This window comes from Semicossyphus pulcher, unplaced genomic scaffold (genome assembly GCF_022749685.1).
Source record: "Semicossyphus pulcher isolate SPU_LCO1_2020_fin unplaced genomic scaffold, fSemPul1.0.p SCAF_22, whole genome shotgun sequence".
Classification (NCBI taxonomy): domain Eukaryota; kingdom Metazoa; phylum Chordata; class Actinopteri; order Labriformes; family Labridae; genus Semicossyphus; species Semicossyphus pulcher.
This window is the reverse complement of record NW_027211696.1, coordinates 7,233,286-7,254,179: the sequence shown is the minus strand read 5'-3', so window position 1 is coordinate 7,254,179 and position 20,894 is coordinate 7,233,286. Positions and strand designations below refer to the sequence as shown.

General features: G+C 39.3%; 2 protein-coding genes across 2 annotated transcripts in view; one reads left to right on the top strand and one right to left on the bottom strand.

The window, feature by feature from the left end:
* Positions 1 to 398: 398 nt before the first annotated feature.
* Positions 399 to 17,934, bottom strand: scarb2c (scavenger receptor class B, member 2c). Its single transcript, XM_069673768.1, has 12 exons — positions 17,723 to 17,934; positions 16,923 to 17,080; positions 16,063 to 16,207; positions 14,744 to 14,935; positions 14,536 to 14,627; positions 13,699 to 13,818; positions 13,190 to 13,368; positions 12,947 to 13,065; positions 5,379 to 5,452; positions 3,963 to 4,014; positions 3,263 to 3,415; positions 399 to 2,390 (listed from the first exon to the last, which is right to left on the bottom strand). The coding sequence occupies exons 1-12, from the start codon at positions 17,843 to 17,845 to the stop codon at positions 2,352 to 2,354; spliced, it is 1,446 nt and encodes a 481-aa protein (XP_069529869.1). The 5' UTR covers positions 17,846 to 17,934; the 3' UTR covers positions 399 to 2,351.
* Positions 17,935 to 20,525: 2,591 nt separating this feature from the next.
* The window catches only part of rai14 (retinoic acid induced 14), a 47,300-nt gene continuing 46,931 nt past the window's right edge, over positions 20,526 to 20,894 (top strand). The window contains exon 1 of the mRNA XM_069673867.1: positions 20,526 to 20,765. The gene's annotated coding sequence lies outside the window, so the exon portion shown is untranslated. The remainder of the gene's footprint in view (positions 20,766 to 20,894) is intronic.

The following is a 20,894-nucleotide window of genomic DNA, read 5'->3' as shown; positions in this document are numbered from 1 at the left end:
CGCATTCTCCAACTGTAATCATTAAATGTTTAATAATAATAGCTGTGCATGAAATGTGAGGTACACACCTCAAATTATTTTACATGATGAAGACGTGTTCTGAATGTAAACAAGGGGCCCAGAGTGCACAAGTCATTTTCTGATTTGATATCTTTTACTCAAGTTTGGCTTTCAGGTACTTTATTCACCACTGGGCGTGTGTGAGTTCAGAACACCAACTTTCGTTTCATGCAAATAATAAATTAGTCAGACCAGCTCCTTCAGGCTGCCTTAAGGTGACTAATGCTTGATATCTATACAGTCAAAAGGGGAGGAAGTGAGGTATGTCATGACGTGTGATAAACTAATTCACAAGATTTCGCAATGTGTGATGGTGGGAATTCAAACACACCTTTACAGAATGTGAAGCAGGTTTATTTGAGTTGTAGCAAAAAACAAGACAACGTGTTACCTGTTAAGAGTATGAAAACAGTACATTTACCATGCAGTAGTGTAAATAATATTCTTTTACTTTTATAAAAAACGTAACAAAATTATCGCAAGAAAACTGTCAGCTATGTGTGCGAAACAGTGTTGATACAGATTGCAAAAAAAAAACATGAAAGTGGCATTCTGTTAAGTGCGGTTTATCAGAATAATTTGATAAAATGCTTCAGACAGGCAGAATCCAACCATCAAAATCACCCATAATTCCTAGAGGTTTAAAGGAGAAACACAATTTTCTATTTGGTTTATATATCTGTCAGTAGTTTCAGAAGGATGAAGCTGTTTTTACACAGAGTATCAGTAGAAATACAAAATCACACCAACGGCAACATGTTGGAATAAGGGGAAAGAAAATACGCTTTACACTAACATAAGACATGACGTCACGCCACATCAGCCAGATATGTTCTTTTATACTGCTTCAGTTGTTTTAATACTATTCTGATGTTATTCCACATGATAGTATTTTGAAAGGTATTGTGAATTACAGGATTCCCACTGAAGGATACAACAGAGTACATGCTTTCAAAATGAAGCTGGTCCTGCTCATGATAGAGTCAGAGCTCCAGCCCAGCTTGGCTTTGTTTTTCTTACTTTGCTTATTCTTTACGACAATACAAAAGATGTGAAATGTTGATGTTATAGCATTATTAAAGCTTCTGTGAGGAACTTTCGGTTTGTGTTGACTTTGGCGCCCCCTGTGGACAAAGCCTTACCTCGTATCTCTTTGCTGATTTTGCCCTGTACATGCTTAAGTGCTGGTTTTAACAAAAATCTCATCCTGCTTTCTTTAACTCTTCACCACTCATTTATTTTCCCTGCAAAATGTAAACAAAGGCAGCGTGCAGTTAATCACTTCATCTGACACCTACCTCCACCAGCAGTTTCAGGCATTAAAAACAACTACATAGAAATAATCCATCTTATCGCTGATGGTCTGGTTTGCTTTTGTAGCTCATATAGAGTAATCAGAATTAATTTCAGTCTGTTTCATAACCAGCGAAAAACTTTAAAACGGAAGAATATTCTTCTTTCTTTAAATTAGCTGGAAAAACTTTTCTTTACTCACAATCTGAACAAACCACGCTAAAAACGGATGACCTCCCTCAGTTTGAAAACACATGCTGACTGAATAACGTCATTGTTATTTCATCTGTTTTGTGGACACACACTCAAGCACACACAATTTATGCTGTAAACTAAGAATGCTTTCAAAAATGGAAGTGTTAATAGGTTATTTTCATCAGTTAACAAAATGCAGTGAATGAACAGAAGAGAGGTGTACCTATAAGACTTTGAAAGCAAAGGGTAGTAACACCAAATATTGATTTGATATAGATTTTTCTTTTGTTCGCTCACTTATCATTTTGTAAATTGATAAAAAATAAACTATTATTATTTATATTTTCGAAAGCATTCTTAGTTTAGAGCATTTTTTCACACCTGCCTAAACCTTTTGCACAGTACTGTACTCCGAAAGGCCGCAATTTCGCACAAAAATATGGGCTGTCTTTCAATAATTACATTATTGTTATCTTAAATTCCTGGAGGATGGATAAACTCAGAGCTGACTTAACAGACAATTCAAAAGTTCGACTCAATTTAAGATATGATTAAAAAAATAGGACGACAGCATAATTAAAAAATGGCTTCAAATGGGGACGAAAAGCCCAACCACGTAACAAACAACACAAACTGTTCCTTCACTTTGTTTCTTATAAACATTAGATTGAAAATAAACTGCGGTATTAAAAGTGTTATATGTTATTTGGGAGTTAATGTAAATTGAGGATTCACTGAACTCTTGAAATGATGAATGATAATGCGAACGTGGTGATCCTCATGATGTCTTGTTGTGTTTGGTGCTACGATGACAGCAGGGGCTGTCGTTCAGCTGCAGTGCTCTGAAAAAAACACCCCAAAAAAATTGTATTAAAAGAGTGTTGAAAAACCTTTTTAAATATACACATGTATATACACGTTATACAGACTAAGCATGGCACTATTAGTTTGCCACTATGCAGGGCTTTCAATAAGCGCAGCTGTCGGTCAAACAGCCGAATATTCACTTAATTGCAGCCGGCTACTTTTTTCTATTGTCTGATAAAATAGTTTTGACTAACAAGCCCTCGCCTCCACTTTAAATCAATACAGTCATGGGAAACATGCCTGTCTGTCTGTGTCAACCCCGCCCCTGCATGCTCTGAGTGTGTGAGCCTGGGGGGGCGGGGCGCTCAGCTGAGAGGATTGGGTGGAGAGCAGACTTCAGTGTACGATAGATATTAGCAAAATAATTGAAGACAAGAAGAAGAATTACATTTTAATGCACACGGAAAACACCGGTGGCAGCAACGTGACGCTTGTGCAGTAAGCATTAAAACGTTTTCCCAATACGCCGCGCAGACGTTTATGGGCCTACTGAATAAACACATCAATGAATTACCTTTATATCGCCTACACTGCGCTTTTACAGCAGAGCAATCACTGAGATGCATTACAAATGGTAGGCAGCACTGTATTATCATGACATCATTGCCCACATTATTTCTCTTAAAGATAACCATCTAATGACATTTGTAGCACAGCCATGTTTGTGTGAAGTAATAAATAAAATGCTAAAATTTACAGCGAAGGTCTAATAAATAAAGATGAATAAATAAGGTATTTTTTTTATAGATTAAACAATTAAAAGCAACAAAATTTCTCAAAAAAATAATGCCAATAATTTTTCATTGTTCATAATGGAAACCCATTAAAGTCTATCTCAAACACTCACCTCAGGGATTTTGTGCCGACACATAAGGAACATGAAGATCCCGCCCAGAATGATGCCTACACCAATCAGCATGAACGGAATGTTGTCCACGACGTTCTGCCCGGTGACAACCTGTTTCAGCTTCGCGGCTGACGCGTCGTCAATGACGACGCTCTGAAACGACAGCAGGGGAGAGAGAGATTAGAGACAGGGGCTCGTTTTGAATGAGTCAAGTTAAACACACCAAAGTCCAATGTGATAAAAAAAATTCAAACTGGAACATCTGAGCTCAGGATCAAACCGACGAGATGATCCAAGAAAAAGGAGCTTAAATGAGCATAAACAAAACTCTACTTCCTTCCAGTTGCACATAAAACTCAAAATATTTTAACCCTTCTTTGCTTCCATACACATTATATATTCTCATAAAAGTTTTACAACTGTAATTAAAATAATTTTGTGTATAAAATACATCCATTCTTTCAAATGTGGGTTAACTAGCGTAATGATTCAATTGTGGAATTCAGCAATAAGATGCATAATTTCTAAATCAAATTAATTGTGTCGATGATATAATACATTTATGACGAGGTCAATGACCTCTCTGCCCTTTGTAATGGCATCAGTTTGGAGTGGACTCAGATTGCTGATGGCGGTTTGTGATCTCTGTGCTCACCGGTGTTCAGTGTGTGACTAAATCAATGTTTGTGTGTTTTCATACCTCATTGAGATAAAGCACCGGAAAGACCACTGTCCTCACGTTTCCTGTTTGACTGAAAGAAAAAGAAAATTATTTACAATGTTTTATCTTCTCTCATAATTATGTGTTTCTTGATAAAAGGGAATAGACACATTCAGAAAGATGTTCATGTCTTTCTACATCTTTATAGGCATGCTGGTCTGTATATATATAGCTACAGTATAGTTTGTCTGCATGTACAGTAGAATTCAAAAATATAGAATCACCTGTTGTGATGTTTTTCTTCTCCAATGATAACTATTTTAAAATAGTTATAACAATAAATTCAGATACCAAATGTTTCACTTTCAAAAGAAGAATAACAAAATGATTTAAACTTCCATTAAGTTGATGTCTCCACACAAAAACTGAAGGCTACGACAGAGAGATCTACAAAACTGAAGACGACAAATGAAGTAAACTTTAAATAGAACACAGTACAGGATACGGTGGTGTTTAAAGACGGTGAATGGAAAAGAAAAATGTCCACAGACATTGACGAGTCCGGTTCACTTCACCATCAGTGGAAATGTTTAATGTGAGTAAAAACAGCTAGCTTAGCTCATTTTAATGTGAGTAAAAACAGCTAGCTTAGCTCATTTTAATGTGAGTAATAACAGCTAGCTTAGCTAATTTCAATGTGAGTAAAAACAGCTAGTTTAGCTAATTTCAACGTAAGTAAAAACAGCTAGCTTAGCTCATTTTAATGTGAGTAAAAGGTGCTAGGTTAGCTCAGTTCATGAACGCTACAGAGTTAACTCTTGCTATGGACGCAGCTCTCAATCTGAGTGTAACAGAGTATTTTTATGGAAATGGAAATATATCATTTTTAAATTAATAAAATAATTTCCAAATCAATATTTTGTGTCCAATTATTGATTTTGTAAGTAAATAGTCGTGTAATAAGCTGGTTAATGTCTCTTACGTATTCTTATTTTATTGTTTCTCTGAGGTATCATTGTCACTATCTGCCCTTTCAGTTTCATTGTACACTATTTGGTCCTCCATGTACAGACCATTTCTTTATTCAGAATAACATTATTTTAATTTTACTTTCTACAATGTAAACACATTCAAGACCCTTGAAAAATGATGAATTGTGAGTTTAAGTAAGTAAGTTTATTCCAAACTTTTAAACAGTTGTTTGGTTTGTTCTTGTTCCTGCTGGACTCAAAATCATCTCGCTGTTTGTTCCCTCAGATGCCTCAGAAGTGCGTGCATAACAAGCAGGGCAAAGTCCAATAATACTGATGATGGTGGCACAAGTGCATTACAGTATCTTACTGGCAGCCCTTCCTGGTCTTAGGTAGTCATACGGCTGTTACAGCTTGAGTAGAGCCAACATGGTGACGGTGGGGTTTATGAGCAGAGGTGTGGAAAAAGCAAAGAGCTGATTACCTGAAGGTGGGAAGCTTCTCTACGTAGACGTTGATCTGGAGCCGCTTTGCTGCTTGCATGATTATTCCAGTTAGCTGCAATGCAATGATATAATCAAATGTTACTTTATTAGGAACACATTTTTTAAGAGAAACTTAACATACTGACTGTGTGCTGAACTGTCACTGCTGATGTCTGTACATTTATGTCTCATTACAGCATTTCACCAGCACAAGTACAACACATTAAGCTTCCTGTAAACATTTTTCTTTTTCATTTATTTTTACTTTCTGTAAACATTATTACTGTAGGTGGCACAACCGAGGTTTGTTCCACCCATGAAGTTGTACAGGGCCGTTGCAATTCAGTATTTATGACAGAAGAGGCAGGACTTTGACAGGGTGAAATAATCTCCTGCAGTGGAACAGTGGAGATGGTAGTACGGGATAAAGGAAGAAAACAGGAGGTTGTTTACTGGCTTTGATGTCACCACTTTACATGCTTGAGGCACAGTCGTAGGTTCAGTTGGGAAAATACTTTCAAATAGAGCTTTCCCTAAATAATTCAGCACCTTCTATATTCATGCATTCCTATCTGTTTTTCACTTGCTGTTTAAGCACTAAGCTGCAACATACTGGATCCAAGCTGGATCAATGCAGAGCTCCCAAAATGATCTGCAACTATATTTGAGGAAAGTCTGCATGCAAAGCTTTAACTGCAGGGCTGCCAAGTAGAGACAACAAGCTGTGAGAGATTCAAACAGAACTGTGTTTTATAATTAGACCTGAACTTCTTTTTCTCTTTACTGTTTATGTCTTTGTAGTCTCTCTGCTTTCATATTCAGGACCAAAATCTTTCTTATTTTTCTACCAAAGGAAAAATTATTATCTCCTTTTTTTCCTGATCCATTGACAGCTGAAATCTGGAAGTGCATCTTGTTGTTAGCAATAAGGTGCAAACAGATGCACTGATATACATGTCCAGTGACACTGTGTGCTCCTGGAAGTGTTTTTATTCCAGTCTGCTCCCCCTTATCATTGATTTACAACAAGTCATTACAGTGTCATAGATGATAAGAGCTGTCAGAGCTTATCTTTGGTGACAGCTCCGTTCCACGTACCTCTGATTTAATTTTTAACACCTGTTTTAAAAAATAAGAACGTCTGCTTCCTGTCTGGTCCAAACAACTGGCTTAAAGTCACAAAGCTGAGGCTGTTCGCCATCTGGTGGTGAACATGAGTCACCGGCTTTATGCTAACTGTGCACAAATTACATGTTTTAAAGGATACCTTCAGTGTTTTTAAACCTGGGCCCTATTTTTTTTTTTTTTTACAAATTTGGGGGTCGAAATGACTCATAGAAACAAAAACTGTTGGAAACAGTCCAGTAGATGTCCTCCTCTACTCCTCTCTCTCTCTCCTCATTCTCTCTTCAACTTCTATGATCTCTTCGTCCACATACTCTGGCTCAAATAAAAAGGGACGGCCATCAAATTCAAATGCCTCATCTTCATCTTCATGAAATATATTATTGCTGGCAGTGCTCTACGTAAACAAATCCTCTCTCCAACTCTAACTCACATCTCACCAGCCGCGGGATTTCAGAGCGAGACTTCTGTTTCTGGTTAAACAAAAAGGATCTTACTCATTAAAAAAAAAGGATGATCTTTGTAGGGATCATTTCCTTAATGCTGTCGGACACCTGGAGTAACAATCTGAGCCTGTCAGTGGCAAAAACAAGCACTTTAAGTGGACGTTCTTTGAACGGGCGCATTTACCTCAGGGGATTATGTTGCAGCCATTGCGGCCGTATAGCAGCTACGGCGGAGGCCATCTACTGGACCGATTCTAAAAGTTTTTGTTCCTATGAGTCATTTCCACACCCAAATTTGTAAAAAATAGGGCCCAGGTTTAAAGATACTGAAGATATCCTTTAAAACATGTAATTTGTGCACAGCATAAAGACAGTGACTCATGTCACCACTAGATGGCGAACAGCCCAGGTTTCAAAATCAGTATCGTGCCAAGTAGACTTGCACATACAAGGAATTTGTTTTGGTAATTTTGGTGCAAAACAATTAACACAGAACTAGAATGCACGCCTCAGGGTCCTGGAGGTGTACAGGTCCTCGAGAGATGGCAGACTGCAGCCAATCACCCTCTCTGCAGAGCGGATGATACGCTGCAGCCTGCGCTTGCCCCTGGCAGTGGCAGCAGCGTACGAGATGGTGATGGAGCAAGTGAGGAAGGACTTAACGATGGCGGTGTAGAAGTGCACCATCATTGTCTTTGGCTGGTTGAACTTCTTCAGCTGCTGCAGGAAGTACATCCTCTGCTGTCCCTTTTTGATGAGGGAGCCGATGTTCAGCTCCCACTTGAGGTCCTGGCTGATGATGGTCCCCAGGAAGCGGAAAGACTCCACAGTGGAGTCACTGATGGTGATGGGGGCGGGTGTGGCTGCTGTCTTTCTAAAATCCACATCCATCTCCACTGTCTTCTCCATATTTATCCTGACTTCAGTGCTGCCCTGAGCAAAAAACATCGGCAGTTTGATACTGTCAAAAAGAAACTCTGTGCCGCTGATATCAGATACTCTCTGCTGTATCCCTGTACACTGAGAGTGGTGGTGGATGGGAAGCCAAAACTGTTCCGCTGTCCTGAAGAAGCTGAGACTTTTTACCGAGACGTTCCCTCTCCTCCCCCGTGACTGTTAGCACCATGAGTAGATATCCTGCAACCTGCTTGTCTGTGCGTTTTTCTATTCTTCTTCACTGGATGACATCACGTAACTCTAACGTTATTAATGACTACATTAATTAAGCATCTTCAGTGTACTCTTTCCGTCCCGTTTTGTGCATAAAATAACTTTTTGGCAAACCTTAACTTTATTTTGGCTACGTTATGACTTAATAACGCCGTGGTGTGTGTGATCCAGTTGTTTGCCTTAAAATGTGAGGCTGGCTGTGTTCAAGTCAAGACTATCGTAACGTTGCATTGAAATAAAATCAATGGCCTTCCTTCTTTTGTTTATTAAAACTTTTTGTTTTATTACTGTGAGTATTGGAGGTCATGTGTATAACTCTTATGGATGATCTATATTTTTGGACTGTGAATAAGCAGGGTCCCCGCCTCGTGCCCATTTGTAAACGATGTAGCAGTCTGAGCCTGTGGTTATTTGCTCTCTTTCTTTTCTAGTTCACCTGCTGTTTAATTCCTCTTATGTTTTCGTGTGCAAGTTTGTGTGTTTGTCTGTCCGTCCTCTTTGCTGCTCTCGCTCTCTCCCAACTTCTTTTTCTTTTTTGACCTGTTGTATTTATTTCTTCAGTGAGACACAAGTGATTCAGTAAAAGGTTTAAAGATTATTCATCTTAATATTAGGAGCCTTGTTTCAAAAATGGATCTCCTCAGAGTATGGATTAGTCTTTACAAACCCAGTATTATCACTATATCTGAAACATGGCTACATGGAAATTGATCATTTTGTTTTATATAAAGCTGAAAGGCCTTCTAGAGGAGGTGATGTGGCCACATATGTTGATGCATCTTGTCTCTGAGTGTGTCCTTCCTGAGTTTATTTTGAATGTCTGTTTTTTAATATTATACTTCATGAGAACAAACATTTAACTATTGGTAACATTTATAGGCCTCCCTCTGCCTCAACTGACTCTACAAAGTGTATTTTGTCAACTATTTATTCTCTTGAGAGGCAAAATGAAATTATTATTTACACTTGCTGCTCGTGTAATCATGTATCCCCTTGCTGATTTATTTAACCTGTCTCTGTCTACTCATTCAAGTAGTGCCAGAGTTACCCCTCTTTTTAAAGGCAGAGACCCATCTGATAAATGACTATCTACTTATATCTATTATTTGCTCTATTGCAAAAGTATTCAAGAAACTTATTTATAATATAATATAAGTATTTTATCTTCATTCCAATCAGGTTTTAGACCCAATTTTTCCACCACCATTGCTCTTCTTAAATGTACTAACGATGTGTTCTCATCCTTTGATAAAGGCCATCTCACAGGGGCAATTTTTATTGATCTTTGGAAAGCTTTTGATATGGTTGATCACTACCTCCTCCTCTATAAGCTCTATTCTATTGGTTTAAATCAAAATGTTCTCCTTTGGATTAATGCCTATCTGCATTATAGACGTCAGTGTGTTGTTTTTCAAGGCTCTCAGTCCGACTACATAATTGTTAAAAGGGGTGTTCCACAAGGTTCCACTTTGGGACCATTTCTTTTTTCTATCTTTATTAATGATTTACTGCTAATATGTTCAAACTGTCTTGCTCATCGTTATGCTGACGACACTGTTATCTACATTTCCAACTCAGATATAACACAAATTCAGCATTCTTTACAGCTTGATTTTAACTCGGCCCAAAAAAGGTTTCAGCATAACAGAATTTTACTGACTAAGAAGAAGTCCTGCAGCATGGCGTTCGCTCATATTCCTTTGATTTACACATTCATTTTAATGATGGGTCACCCCTTGAGAAAGTTGATACCTTCAAATATCTGGGACTTTGGGTTGACCCTGAACCCTCCTTTAAACCCCTCATCGATTTTATTACAAAAAAAGCATATGGCTGTCTGAACTCACTTTATCGCACAATTAATTGCTTTACATTTCAAGTCAGAACAAGAAAAATTTCTCAGTTGATTTTACCGATAATTGATTATGTTGATATTGATTATCAGAACTCCTTGGACAGTAATCTTAAGCCCCTTAATGTTGTTTATAATTCCCTTTGTAGATTTATCTTGAGGTGTCCATACAGAACTCACCATTGTTTCATGTTTGAATAACTTAATTGGCTACAGCTTAAATCTAGACGACAATTTCACTGGGTTCAGTTTATTTTCAAATGTGTTCATTTTAACTGCCCCTGCTGCTCACACTCACTCAGACATATGCAATATCCCTTTTTCTTTGTCCCAAGAATTTTCAAAGAAGTTGGTCACCGCTCATTTCAATACAAAGCTCCATTTGACTGGAGTAATCTTCCTCTATCTCTGAGATCCATTACCTCTTGCGGCTGCTTCAGGACATCTTTATTTTCTTATCTTAAAACAACCTGTTCATGCTTTTGATTTGTGTGTACTTTAGACTGTATCAATTATTCTGTATGTTTATGTAACGATCCAGGTCACTGTATTTATTGTAAAAATTCTGATCGGTGGGGTGTGGGTGAGTGAAATGTCTACACTGCTGTGTATGTTTGTTATGTTCAGTTGTTGTTTTTTGTTTTGTTTGTTTGTACATGTTTCATAATTTTGTATTTGTGTTTATAGGACCCCCTCGAAAATCAGATGCTGCATCTTAAGGGGCCATCCTTTGAATAAATTGAAATTGTAGGCGAACTGCAGGGGGTCCAGGAGGGGGTCTGTGATGTCCTTTAGGTGTGAGAGCACCAGGCGCTAAAAGGACTTCATTACCACAGAGGTCAGAGCGATGGGTCTGTGGTCCTTGGGCCTGTTCACATTTGGTATTACGCATCTGTCCTGGGTGATCCGGTCAGCTCTAAGCCTGCTGTTCACACCTGGCATTAACGAGCCCCTCGAATGCGTCTTCAGTGACCACCTGTGATCGGATCTCACTTTCCCGCTCTGTATGCGATTAAACACGGAGGCTCGGTCTCCGTCATTAGACTTATCATAGAATAATATAAAACATCATTTAATGAAAGAAAGTGTGATGCAGACTCGCACCACAGAGAGGGGGAGAGCTGCTGCGCCCGAACACAGAGGGAGGGGGGACGGAGCGGGTGATCGCGGACTAGAGTGATGACGTGATATAAAACTTAGTTTGATCATGAAGCCTGATACTCCTCTACCGCTCTGTGTTTATCAAATATATGATACACAGCAGGCTGGAGTGTCTTGTTAACAGTGACAGACAAGCATCGGTCTCCTCCCCGCGCTGCATTATAAAAAACTATGATGATCTGCATGCGGGTTATGGCTCCTGCTCGTGTCATTCACGCCATGTGATGTGAAGATGTAGTTTATAAGTACTTTATGGTAACTGTGCGCGAAAATACGGGACAGATCGCGACTAATATTAAGCCAGGAGCAGAGCCTGAAACACACACAGATCTGTGTCCTCCTCAGTGCGCTGCATGTTTAAAAACTTCATGTGGATCACTTGATTTTTAAACTGTGATAAACTGCTCCTGGATCATATCTCCGACCTGCGCTCTGTCTCCCTCCTTTTAAAAAATGAAATTCTCTCTCTCTCTCAGTGAATAAACACAGACACGATCTGTCTGTGAGTGGGCGGTGCTTAATGTGGCCCAAGACACATGTGCGTTACTACAACACGTATGTGGATAAATGCGTCCCAGAGCACCTCCGTATGTGGCCTGAGTGATCGGATCTGAATGCGTCTTTAATCCGTCCTGAGAGCCACTTGTGATCCGATCACAAAAACCACATGTTGATACCAAATGTGAACAGGGTCATTAAGTCCTGTGGTCCTTGGCTTTTTGGGGACAGGAATGATGGTGGAGGCTTTGAAGCAGGCTGGCACGTGACAGGTCTCTAGTGTGGTGTTGAAGATGTCTGTGAACACCGGAGACAGCTGATCGGCACAGTGCTTCAGGGTGGAGGGGGAGACCGAGTCTGGTCTGGCTGCTTTGCTGGGGTTCTGTCTCTTCAAAATCCTGTCTCCATGATAGAGAGGGTTGTTGCTGTGGTGTGAGGGGAGGGGGGCGTTGAGGCGGTGGAGGTGATAATCTGTAGCTGTTGAGTGGAGTCACGGGGGATGGTGTCAGGACTGTCCCATTGTCTTTCAAAGCGAGAGTAAAACTCGTTCAGGTCGTTGGCAAGGCGCAGGTCCTTAACAGAGTGGGGGGTTTTCGGCTTGTAGCTGGTGAGCTGTCTGAGACCCTTCCAGACTGAGCCTGCATCAGAGCTTAGCTTCTCTCACCGCCCGGCTGAAGGCGTATTTAGCCTGTTTGTAGCCGTCTCTGTCCCCACTCCTAAATGCCTCCTCCTTTCACTGCCTCAGCCGTCCGAGTGTGGCTGTGAACCAGGGCTTGTCGTTGTTGTAACTCCCCATGGTGCGTGATGTTACACAGCAGTCCTTGCAGCAGCTGATGTATGTCGTCACAGCCTCTGTGTACTCATCCAGACTGTTGGTAGCAGTGCTGAAAGCTTCCCAATCCGTACAGTCTAAGCACAGCTTCACTGGTCCACTTTTTAGATGTCGTCATTACAGGTTTACAGAGCTTTAATTTCTGCAGATGGATCATGACGTGGTCAGAGTGACCCAGTGCAGCACAGGGGCGGCGTGATAAGCGCTGCTCATGGTGGGGTAACAGTGATCTTAAACGTTTTCCTTCTGGTCGGTATCTAAGTTATCCTTTAAGCGCAAGAATTGAGATTTCTGGGAAGAGGGCGACATCTTATGTCCAGAAGTTAAACTTTTGAACTTAATAAAACACGCACATTCATAAATTATTGATTTTTTTAAAAGAGAAAGACGAATTAGATCCGATTTAAGATTTTAAAACCACTAATTTCACTTGATTCCACATGACTGGAGGATATCTTGAAGAATGAAAGTTAAAATTCCTACCGGATTGATATCAATTGAAGTCTGGTGCAGGTCCTTGTTCGGCATCATGCCAAACACATCATTAACAAACTTCTCATCCCCCTGGTAGAAGTGTGGCGACGACATAATGATGGGAGCTCCTAAACAAACAACAGATTGTGTTTTTAAAGCATAATTAAAGATGTGAAATGTCACGACTGCATTCATGCTGAAAGAGCTTCTAAAAAAACCATCAGGCTCTGTGACTCGGGTTTAACTTCCCACCTTGTTTACACACGCTAACGTTCAGAACGCCCGACCCGAGGCAGTTTCCAGCCGGGACGCAGAAGCCTGCGTTATTTGCGTTCACGGTGTGATTGGCAAAGACCATGCTAGGGGGACTGAAGCGATACCCAGGGATCCCTTTCACTGTCACATCCTCCTCGTACAAAGCGTACAGAGACCTGGGGAGCAGAGTAAAAGCTGGTTAAAGTTTGCAGGCAGGAGTAAATTGTATACATGTACATTATGTACATGTAAGGCCAAAAAAGCTGTGTCTTTAAAGAGGGTGTGTTGGTCATTGACATGTTACTGCCTCATAAACACACATAACAGAGCATTGAGGTGACCTGCCTATGCTGCACTCCTAGCTCTGATTTATCAACAATCAGAGAGAGCTGATACTAGGTGTTTTACGCAGCACTAAAGAGGTGGTAGATCTCATATCAAGACGTAAATAATGCTTGTAAGATTTTGACATACTGCTGTGAACATACACAGAAAAGCGCACTAACCTGCAGAGGTCAGAGGAGAACATGTAGAGCATCTCGTCCTTGGTGATGACCGAATGGAAGGATGCTCCGTTCGTTCCATTGATCATGTTGCACTCTTCAGATGTCCACCATCTCAGATTTCTGCATGCAAACACACACAAGACAGAATATTTCATGTTTTTCTTTATCATCTGTTTATCATCTTAAGTCCAGGAGTTTGGGGAATTAGGAATGCCCAGCATTTTACGCTTGCACAAGTTCAAGTTCGAATGTTTGGAGGCTAAATCTGCTGCAGCTTTTGTGACGGAAAACCTTTGCATGTTAAACGAATAGTGTAGCTAACCATCTCATATCTGTTGATTCATATTTAAATGCCATTTTTGACAGCAGCTTCTTCTACTCAAAGACATGTTTTCCTAAATGTCAAACTAGTCCTTAAATAAAGATTGAAGAGTGAGAATAAGCTTGCTAACAAGTCCAGTACAGGATATCCTTTTTATACTTGATTGATGGACACAACAGAAGATTCTAAAACAATAAGGTTTAGAGAAAGAAAAGTCAAGAGTATCAAGAGTACCATCCAGATCAAGATCAATTAAGATAACTACTGTACCACTTTTGTGCCTCATAGCTGATTTGCTTAATAATGACATAGACAGACCCCGGGGTTTGGCTTTGTGATTTCTTAATGTTGTCACACAGGATGAGCCGTGATTCATTTCCTGTCTGCTACTGACAGAGTCTATTCTGTGTAATCCAAGTGTCATCTATATAAATGAAGTCAATTGTTATTTCTGATTGGACAAATTCTCTCTCGTTCATTGTTCATTTGTGCTAAAGGTGCGCGAAGGCGGTTACCTTTCACCGTTCCAGGTATCCACTCTGGCAAAGTCCTTGTAGTTTTCTTCTCCGGTGAAGAACACGTATTCACCATCGTTGGTGGCGTTGCTCTGTAAGAAGACAACAAACAGTTCTCACACAAAAAAGAGGAGCTGGTCCCATGAGAATTAGCAGAAAATCATGCTTGGCTCAGGGCAGTGCAAAGTATAATGTGTTCATATGACACCTTATAGAAAAGTCCAAAAATATCATCCAGATTGGGCTGGAACGCTTTGAGAGCTTTGAGCAGGCCGTCTTCGTATCCCCACAGCAGCTGTCCCACAGGGCGGGTGGTGAACAGGCCGCTGCCGGAGGACCTCATGTAGGAGCTGATCAGATTGCTTAGGATGGCATCGTCCTTGAACTTGTTCATCACCGTCTACGAGGAGAGAGAAGGGAGGGAGAGAGGGGCTTGTTGAAGAAAAGCTGCCATGTAAAGTCCTGTAAATTGCATAAGTTCAATAAAAGACGACATAATAGAATCAATCATTGACTAAAAGAATGTATAAAAACCCTGTAGGACAGTTCACATTATGTTAGCATATTACAACAGAACATATTTGGATGTTTTAGTGCTGAAATCATCATCTTTCACTTTCAAAGATCTGTGACAGTTTAAGGATTTTATAGGCTAGAAAGAAAAGAATACAATTACTATATAAAACTAGCATGTACCAGACTGTACAGTGTACTCTTAAAATACTTAGTAACATAGTTTAATTCTTATAAGTGGCTGATAAAAATGACAAAACATGCATAATATTAATTATTAGGGGTGTAAGAAAATATTGAGACACTCAAGTATTGCAATTATGTCATTTGATACTGCAGTGATATTAAATATGGATTTTTATTCAATAATTTAGCTGCAAAATTCACATTTTTTCTTACTGATGGAGGAAAATGTTAACTCCTTTGCTCAGATTTCACAAAAACTAGAGCTATGAGGGTTTTTTTTTTGTTTCTGATTTTTCTATAGGACAGTAAAGATGTACAGGAAATGTAGGGAGAAAAGAGTGAGGTTGCAAGTGCAACAAAGTGCGGCGAGTCTGCGATCAGTGCGTCGAGGACTTCGCCTCTGTACATGGGGCGCCTGCTCTACCAACTGAGCTAAACCAGCACCCTGTTTTGACCTTTAAAATCCTATTGTATGTACACGTTGTTGTGTGGCAGATTTCCTTCAATTATATATATATTCTTTTAATCGAAATACTGCTTATAGTAATGCAATACATCGCAATATATTGAATCTTGACTCCTGCATCATGATACGTTTCTAATCACAAGATCATTGCCAATACACAGCGTTAAGAATGATAAGAACATTATAATGCAATTTACTGTATGTCATGTGATAGATGAATGTATGCTGAAAATAATAATCAATTTAATAAAACACACCTTCCTTGTTTGTATGTTGCTGTTGATTAAATACACAAAGCTAAACAACTGTCCTACTGTGACTAAATGTACAACTCCCGTAATTCATGCATTACTGTGGCTCACCACTGCAGGAATGTTGACTGTCCTGATGAGTTCGCTCTCCGGACCTCGGGACATGTTACGCTGGAATATGTAGGTCTTAGTGTTGACAGCTGCGACTTTAGTGCCATTATTGTGGAAGTTCACTTGCTCCATGGGCCGGTACTCTCTGTGAAGGAAAATATAATTTCACGGTTATTATACACACAGCATCTGAACCTCAGGCTGCAGAGAAAAGGCTGTCATTCAATAATTACGTTGTGTCATAATGCAATAGTCCTTTAAAGTAATTTCACTTCCTGATTTTATTTAATGTGACTTTAAAAAAACAAGAATCCACATGTTTGCAGTTGTTGAGCAATGACAGTAGTTGCTCTGATTAACTCACTGGATATATGAAACTCTTCTCCAAAAAGCTGATAGCTTATCGCCAAGTTCACGTGAGGTGTCTGAAACGGCTCCAATTGAATTGATCAGAAATTCAGAAAAGAACATTTGGGACTTTATAGCTTTCAGTGTGCCAAATGTGAAAGGAAAACCACCTCAGTGTGTGAGATGTAATCTACCAAATGTGGGTTTATAGAATAATAAAACCTTCTACAGGTGTGTCAGTGGATCACAGAGTTATATCAAGTAATGGAGAGGTAAATAAAACGTTTGCAATACAGTGTTGTTAAAGATCATGCCTTTTGACACAGAAAGATGCTCCGGAAAAGAGGGAAGAACAAATATAGAAATGGAGTGATGCAAGTCTTATGTTTTTTAGAGACAAATTGCTGCGCAAAGCTTCTGTGTCAGTGTCGATGGGTGGATTTTGTGACCCCCTCCTTAAGATCTGTGATGCTGTTGTTTGGTAACAGATATTTTTCCTATTCAACCCTCACCTGTACGTGTATGGTCCAACCTCCACCACCGCAGGCCTGTCCCCATCCAACACCTCCATTGGGTTGGTCACATTAAAGAAGTAGAACTGCATGTAAATCGGGGCTGGAGGACTTTCCCAGGCCTTGTATGCCTCTGTGCCATTCTTCAAAACTATTTCCTAAGTAAGGAGGGTAAAGAGCAGAAAAAGTGTGACTTCAGACGAATAATCTGCTGCTGACTTGGCTTTCCTCCCATCATATGACAAAAGCCACTGCTGCATGGTGCATGTGGGCTAGCAGTCTTTATAGGTCATTCACCTCACAGTGAGGTTGGACAATGAGATGAGGATATCATAATGTAGGAATACAATTAAATAGCTTTAAAATATGTAAAACAAACTGCTGAGTTTATGCGGCTAATGCTGCTGCTAGCAAAATATCAACAGACATTCCATTTTACATAATAACACCCCACCCAAACAGCTTATAACATGGTTAATTAAACAGATATAATAGTATCAGCAAAAGTCTTCACAACCTGTCTATATTATAAAGTCTTTTAACTTCTATCACACTCCTACTACACAAATTTAACTAATTATTAAAGAAAAGTTAAACTTCTCAGGTCAGCTAAAGACCGAAAGCTATCCAGGAAACACGTTCACGGTGATACTCACGCAGGCTGTCTTTGATGTTTTGTCAATTCACGCTAGCTCACATTAGCTGTCTATATACTAGCTGTCTAACTATAACGTAAGCATATTTATAGGAAGAGATTATGTGACGTTGTTACAAAATCTTAGCATTAATAAGATGCTTACCTTTTCAACCACCGACTGTAAAAAGTGGGGAAACACGTTAGACAAGACCAAGGAAATACCCAGGATCAAAAATAGTATGGAAAAAACGCCGGTGCTGTAAATGCAACATGATTTCAGTGGCATGATGATACAGCAGACTGACTTCTAACGTAAACAGGTGTTGCTGTCAGTGACATTAGCCACAGTGCCTGTTTGTTTTGATGGCAAAGGAACATACTCGATGGAACAAAGACACACATCCGGTACGAAATTTTTCCTGTTACCACTTCCGCTGTCTTTTACAGTCGGCGGCTTCTCGGAGCCCTCAGCCGTGACGAACACACTACAGTGTTTTTTTAAATAGCCGAATGAACGCAAGTTCTTATTTACAATACCAAAATCCAGTAGTGCCTTTTTATCGATTATACAATAGACAAAACAACGGGTTTCCTCCTTAGCTAGTTGTTGAAGCCCAAACTTAGCGCAGCTATTATCTTGTAGAGTATGACTCTTTGGCTTTAATCACATGTCAGTAACGTCATTTACGAAACCGCAGATTTTGTGGACCATTTTGTTTCAAATATAGGCTATAAGACATTGATTTAGCTGTATAATATGGCTATGTGTATTCATATGAGATAAATAAGCTTTTAAATATTTCGTGGAAGCACTAAAGTAAAATTAAAACCCAAAAAATAATCCAGGAAAGGGTTTTCTTTCTATAGCTAAACCACAAGAGTGCAGTGCTTAAACAAAGCTTACTGAGACATAAGTAAGAGTCACTTAATGTGTGTCCTCAAACATTTGACATGTAAAGATTTGCAGGTGACAATTCAATCAAATCCAATAGTTTGAATGTTAGCCTAACCATGTTGAAACTTAGCTTAAACGCAGGTTATCTGAGGGCAAACAAACCCAGAGATCTCAGTGCACAATGGTTTCTCTGAAGAAGTAAAAATACAGATTCTGCTTCTATTGCATTTTGATGTAGGTTCAAGCTTACATTATCTAATCTGCAAAATTACCCACAATGGCCACATATTTATTTTCTGACAGTTGGTTGAAGGAAATTTGATTTAATGCTTTAAGTAACTGCTTTTCAATATGCACCCCTAAAACAGAATATAGTCTTAAAGACCTTTCACATAGGTCCTGAATGATTAAAGGTCTAATTTCTTAATATTTGCAAATAGAATAAGATGTCTGTCATTTATATGGTAATAAGTGAAGTATTCTGTGCATGCATTCAGTCATGTTTCAGCAGGTGTATGAACACAGGCCTTGTACAAGTTAATAATTGTCTTATATATGCAAAAAGCCTGTGTTTTTATTTTATGAGTGACCCTTTTGTGTGGAGACGTGCTATTTTTAGAAACACCATTTTAAAACCTACTTATTTGCATAATTGATATTATAGAGAAACATTGTAGTACATAGCTTGCCCACTAGATGTCACTGTGTTGACTGTGCAAAGACTTCATGCCTGGCCCACATTCTTTGTTTGCCTATAAACTGAAGTCATAATACTTGTTGAGTCAAAATATCATATAGGATGGGCCACACCTTGGCGATGCATGCCAACCTATGAGAAACAGTCTCCATCACAGAGTTTATTTTTCTCTTACGCTTCTCTTTCTCTGATTGTTTACATAGATTTGTGTCCTTTGTCTGATTGTTTACACAAGATTAACAAGTTACACACTTTCAAAGATATAGCCCATACATAGGAAATAATTGCTAAAGATCAAAATAGAACACTGTACACTGTAGATATACACATTAAATATGTTGTGTATGCTGATTTATTCAACAGACATTTGCTGTAAATCACAAATATGGACATATGCTGGTATGGGTGGTTTTGGTTTATGACAGACACAGACAGTGAAGTAGCCTATCATTACCCCTTCTTACCAAATAGTATCAGCATTACGCCCTGACAATGTAGACACGTTCTAACCTGCATTAATACGTTTCATTGCCGTGCTGTTGCGTCAGAGGCCCATCATCAACATAACTTGTCTGACTGAGAGTTTCTCAACCATAAGATGCACAAGGATTTTACACCAATTAACATTTTAGGGATTTTGACTACATTAAAGATATATTGTACATATTTGATATAATATTATGTTAAATGCTTTAAAGTTTATTTTATTTTATTTCAATTCAACTACTTGCTTTCTTTCTTTAAAAAAAATAAAATTCAATTTTTATTCTTATTGCATGCGATAAAACCTTCTGACCTTGCAAACCATTCAAACCCATCTTAACTAGTGTCTTCTGTAGCTCTGGTCAAGTCTGAGGTGCATTGTGGGAAATGTATGAATCAAGCTTTCTGGAGTTTAAAGGGACAAAATGTCAACAAATATTCTGATTTAAAATCTCTCTCCAACTTTACAAGGGCATAATGTTGGAATACCTTTTGAAGCTATAGACACATTTGCTGATTTATTTTTCTTCATGAAAAACATTTGAAATGTGTGATGTGTTATATTGGAGCTCCCTCTACATGGAAGTAGGACAGTCAGCCATGTTTTGAGGGGTCATGGGGGTTCATGGGATGGGATCTATCAAACGAGATAAACACTGTGGTGCATAAAGAAAAAGTAATGTAAGTGAAAGAGTAATAAGGATTATATAATACTTTAAGTTTTTCTTTGTTTGAGTGTGTTTTTGTGTGAAATACCCCTTTAACCAGAACATGAATGGGGCACAATGGAGAACAGAAGAGGGCTCGCTCGCCGCGGTCACGAGAGCACTTGGGGAGTGACGTCACTTTCCTAAACCGGGCAACAGCCGCTGAGTTGAGTTGAGTCCCGAGCGAGAGACAGACAGGAGTCCGTGAACAGCTCAACTTTTAATGTATGCGGGCCGAGTCTGGCCAGTGTGTAGCGGCGCACAGTTTTTTCTCCTTTATGCATGCTCCTGCTCGGCTTTAGAAACACAACGGCTCGCTGTTTTCTCACCGGTTCGATAGCTAATCTGTTTTTGGCTCAAAAAGCGGTTGTGTGTCAGTTTCTTTTATGTGTCCAGCCTTCCTGCGACTCCAACTCATTACAGGGTAAGTGTATCCAGCAATTTCATATCATGTAAGTAGTTGTCGGTCGACACGCTGGCTATAGTCATTTTAACTAAAGTGTTTATGGTAATTCAAACAGCTCGAGTGTAGTCGCACGACGCAGCTACAAAG